The following is a 4,514-nucleotide window of genomic DNA, read 5'->3' on the forward strand; positions in this document are numbered from 1 at the left end:
CGAAGATATTCCATGGCTCCACAAGTTGTTGACGTAGTCATTAAGCACATAACCCTTGGGGCTACTACAGACCTTTCGTGCACCAATAGCACAATAAGTGAAATTGACCACCCTCTCACACATTCTAGAGATGTGAGAAGACACCACATATGACATTTGATTGATCTTGCATATAAGAAGGGGCTATAGAGGATGGTATAGAACTTGGCATTCCAATTGAGCAACCTATAGGGGATACATAATTGTGACAAACACTTTGTATAATTTGATCTAATGGATTTCAAACTATAAATTCAATCATGTAAAATCATAAGATTTGTCACAAGTGAGTTTTACTTTTGATCACCACAAAATAAATTTATCTTTTTACATGAATGTCGAGATATTTGACTCCAACTCCAAAGTACATAATATTGCACACAATCAGTACAATACCACCTATAATTCTATTATCTTCATTCCTCTAGACCCCATGCGATCAAATTATCATATAGATTATTGTGAATGGAACATGAAAGGACAAGAAGCATATAGATAAAATGAAGGTCATAGTTATCACAAGGGCAAGAAGGAAGACATAGAGAGGGGAACATTTAATAAAATAGAGTTCACTAAATCATTTATTCAAATCAATTATTAATTTTGGATGAAAGTAAATACAAGAGCAAAATATAAAGATCTAAAAGTTTCAACTTGGTGCCACATACCAATAATAGGAATATACATCCATTGTATTGTAGGTCTTTGTACACATGTAAGCCAAATCATATCTAATATTCAACCAAATTATATTATCTTTTTCAAAAATATCTTGTTTCATCTTCAAGAATTCATCTTTTACAATAATCGTCATTTTAGATCCAAATGAAAACAATAACTCAACACCTACTAATTTTGATGGACTGAAGAATCTACAAATTCTGAAATAGTGAAGAATCTACAAATTCGTCCTCAAAAGTTCAAAACATACAACCACAATATTTTATATTTTCCTCATAAGCAATCATCATTCCCAAGCTAAGAGATTGTCCGATGACATTTTTGTTGAAAACAACTCTGAAATATCTCTATTCCCAAGTAGATGAGACATTGATGGCAATGGGCTTTCATTCATTTGTAGTTGCCTAGAGCTGATCAAGAGCATTTTGAGGCTAGCCAATTCTGCCTCCATTTGCAAGATCTTTTGGTGCAATATGCAGATGATACCAGTGCAACCATAAACAGGATCCTTCACTCGAGCATTTGCCTCATATACCATACTATCCACCGCCAAAGATCTTTTGTCTTCTGGAATTCCCTGATCCAAACCGAAGAAAATAGACATTCATACAAAGATATACAATCAAGTTTTACATTTGCATATATATTATTTTAGATTGTAGGAATCAGGTACTGAATCTTCTTATGTCTATAATTCAAAAAAATCATGCCCAGTAGATTAAAAATTAAAAATTCGTGAATTGATGTGAATTTGCTCGTTACCCAAAACCAAAATTCAAATGTTGCTATAAGATGAATGATTACCTGCAACATTCTTATGATATTCGTTCTGGGAAATATTTTGTGCAGAGTGATGAATCTGTGTGCATCATGTGGAGGGAAATAAGGGGCGAGAATGCATGAACTTGAACACCCTCTTTTCAACACCTTGCAAGCTGCGCATGGCGTCGGCCATCGCAATGAAACTTCACGTTTATATTCTCTGGTTTTGCTCATAATTATTATCATATGATAACCAAACCTTGTATTCCTTGATCATTTCTAGTAAGAGCAGGGGATTGTTGTTATTAAATGTGAGGAAGAATGTACCCGAAGATTCCACATTCACCATTCACTGTGGAAATTGGTAGCAATTTGCAACATTATTTGTCATTGGGTCTTTTTCTAAGTAGCGGCGCTTGGAACTAATATCCAAGTTGAGACGAAACTTTTGGAAAAATAGGGTATGTTATTTATGAATGGATGTAACTGAAAATTTTTTAGCGTTGATGATTTTTGAGATTTCCCACGGTCTGGTCTTAAATTCCATGCAATGTAGAATTCGTTTACCAATATGATTCCACTGTCAACGTTCTTTGAAGATCTGTCCAGTCAAATGCTTGGACTATTCATTGGAAGGAAATCAAAGAATTGGGTTTTCCATGTGGGCTGGGCTTTCATGTCAAAAGCAATGGATTGGTGTGGGTGGTTTGCAATAGATTGGTGTGAATGGTTTTCAATAATTTGATAAGGAATCATGTCATGGATGAGGTTACGATTTCTTTTAAAATTAGATATGAGGTCATGATTTTTTAGAAAGGATAGATATCCACAACCCTTGAAAAGCATTTTTCATCTTAAGTCAGGGGATGTTGTACAAAGTGGATAACAATTATGTCGAACAAAGTAGATAAACAATTATGTGGAAGTAAGGATTGAGGTCACGGTTTCTTTGGTAAGATGGATATCCCTGAACTCTTAGTCAAAGAGGTTTCGGTCTAGGGCTTATGCTCAAATAGATTAATGATTGTGCAGATTTAAGAGATGAGGTCAAGATTTATTTAGTAGGATGGATACTCCTTAATCCTTCACTCTTAATTTAAGAGGTTTTAGCCATCCCTTACCTCCTAGTCAAAGGGGTTTTGCTCTAGGGTCATGCTCTTGTAACAAACAACTTAGGGCCCGTTTGGTGAGCGGAATTTTTTTTTGAATTCCTTGTTTGGATGCACCAAAACGGGATTGGAATACGAAGCAAAAATGGAATACGTATTCCATTTTTGGCTCAAAAATGGGGTTTTGCAATTCCACCAAAATAGGTGGTATTGGAATACGTATTCCTATTCCATTTTTTTTAATTTTAGAAAACATAAATTTTCGGGTCTACGAATTCCCATCAAAGATTGGCTAAACCAAAAGGAGAACAGGAATACGTTCTATTCTAGAATACGTATTCCTATTCCGCTCACCAAACGGGCCCTTAATGATTATGTGGATTTAAGAGATGGGGTCTATAATTTCTTTAATAAAATAGATAAACCTTAATCCTTCACTCTTAATTGAATAGGTCTTAGCCTAAGGTTTGTACTCATGTATTAAGTAGGTAAATAATTATGCGAATTGGGTATAAAATTCATCAACCAAAGAAAATGTTGTTGGGAAGTTTGAAATCAATCTTTTTAATATATAGTAAATATTTTAAATTTGAGGATATTCATATGTATTTAATTTGAAAACCTATTTCACTTTTTATTCGTAGAAGTGCTAATAAATTGACGTTGCAATTTCCTCCCACATAGAATATCGTTACATGCATATATCCTTATCATGACTGTTAGATGGGGCCTCCCCATTTTTTGAATTTTTATTGTTAGACAATTGTTTGAATGTGATGGTTCACTTATTAGCCTTGTCAATTATAAGGTGGTCTTTAATGAAGATATAAAGTAGAGGTTAAACATTTTGCAAGGCTTTTGGTTTAAGGTGAGTAGAAATCAAGTAGTAAATTGGTATTAAAAATACTCTTGCAATATGATTATATGAAAACTACTCAAATAATGACTCCATCATTCCACTGAAGAGGACAACGGGTTTTCTTTCTCTAAGATAACTCAATAGGAATTTAAGATCTTTAGATGGGAAATTGAGTAATTGTATAAAAATACATATTAGACTTTACAAAATGTCATGTAGGCTACCAAATATATCTAATTATTTTAGATCTAACAATTTTAAGTTCGAGGAAGGAACTTCAAAATGTTTGCATCATCTATATAGACTTTCCATATTGTAAAACAAAGATGTTGTTAGATTTGAGCAACACAAATCTTATGAGCCCATGAACACCTACATGCAAAAGATTATAGTCACAAGACAAGAATGAAGATCAGACAAATTTCTCTCAAAGAGTAAAATGCATAAAGAGATACAATTAGATTTACAATTACCATCCTTATAAAGGGAGAAAGGTAAAACCTAAAAGGTAGAAACTCTAAAGGAAAAATATCCTAGGTTGCATGATAATAATTAATAAAAGAATCAATTATTATATGCCTAATGTTTAGCTTAAGAAAACTAGATTTAATAAGAATAACTTATTACTCTAACACGTACCCCCCCAGATAAAGTTAGGGAGTAGCTGGAAACCTAGAAACTACTGTTGAAAGAAAACAACAAAATGGTCCCAGCAACAAGGCCTGATCAAGTACTCAAGCACAACCAAATCTCTATAAAGAGGAGAAATAGAAAAAATCACATGGTAAAATCCCTACTCCTAAAAGATATGGAAAGAATGTCTGATGAGATAGGAACAAAAGGATGATCATGAAGAACACCACCAAGGCATGAAGATGCAAACATTGTTAAACTGTTGATTTGAAGAACCTTCACTAAATAGAACATGAACAAGTAGATAAGACTAAGTCTGAAGAGATAATCAATTGAAGATGGAAGATATCTTCATGGCCTCCAAAAGTAGGAATGAACCCATCAATACAAGTCTTATGAAGTCATGAACGCTTGCATGCAAAAGTTTGTCA

General features: G+C 33.6%; 1 protein-coding gene across 1 annotated transcript; it reads right to left on the bottom strand.

Moving 5' to 3' along the window:
* Nucleotides 1-769: 769 nt before the first annotated feature.
* LOC149575171 (LOB domain-containing protein 23-like) lies at nt 770-1,728 on the bottom strand. The gene is made up of 2 exons (XM_089812172.1): nt 1,525-1,728; nt 770-1,297 (listed from the first exon to the last, which is right to left on the bottom strand). The coding sequence occupies exons 1-2, from the start codon at nt 1,726-1,728 to the stop codon at nt 1,007-1,009; spliced, it is 495 nt and encodes a 164-aa protein (XP_089668298.1). The 3' UTR covers nt 770-1,006.
* Between the last annotated feature and the right edge of the window lie 2,786 nt (nt 1,729-4,514).

Source organism: Cupressus sempervirens, chromosome 2 (assembly GCF_028749045.1).
Source record: "Cupressus sempervirens isolate cs-2001-9-10 chromosome 2, ASM2874904v1, whole genome shotgun sequence".
Taxonomy (NCBI): Eukaryota; Viridiplantae; Streptophyta; class Pinopsida; order Cupressales; family Cupressaceae; genus Cupressus; species Cupressus sempervirens.

Excerpts from the sequence above, each read along its gene's own strand:
- LOC149575171 (XM_089812172.1), bottom strand. The coding sequence starts at position 1,728 with ATGATAATAATTATGAGCAAAACCAGAGAATATAAACGTGAAGTTTCA. Across the intron at positions 1,298-1,524 it reads ATATCATAAGAATGTTGCAG|GGAATTCCAGAAGACAAAAG; the intron begins GTAATCATTCAT and ends GGTTTGGATCAG.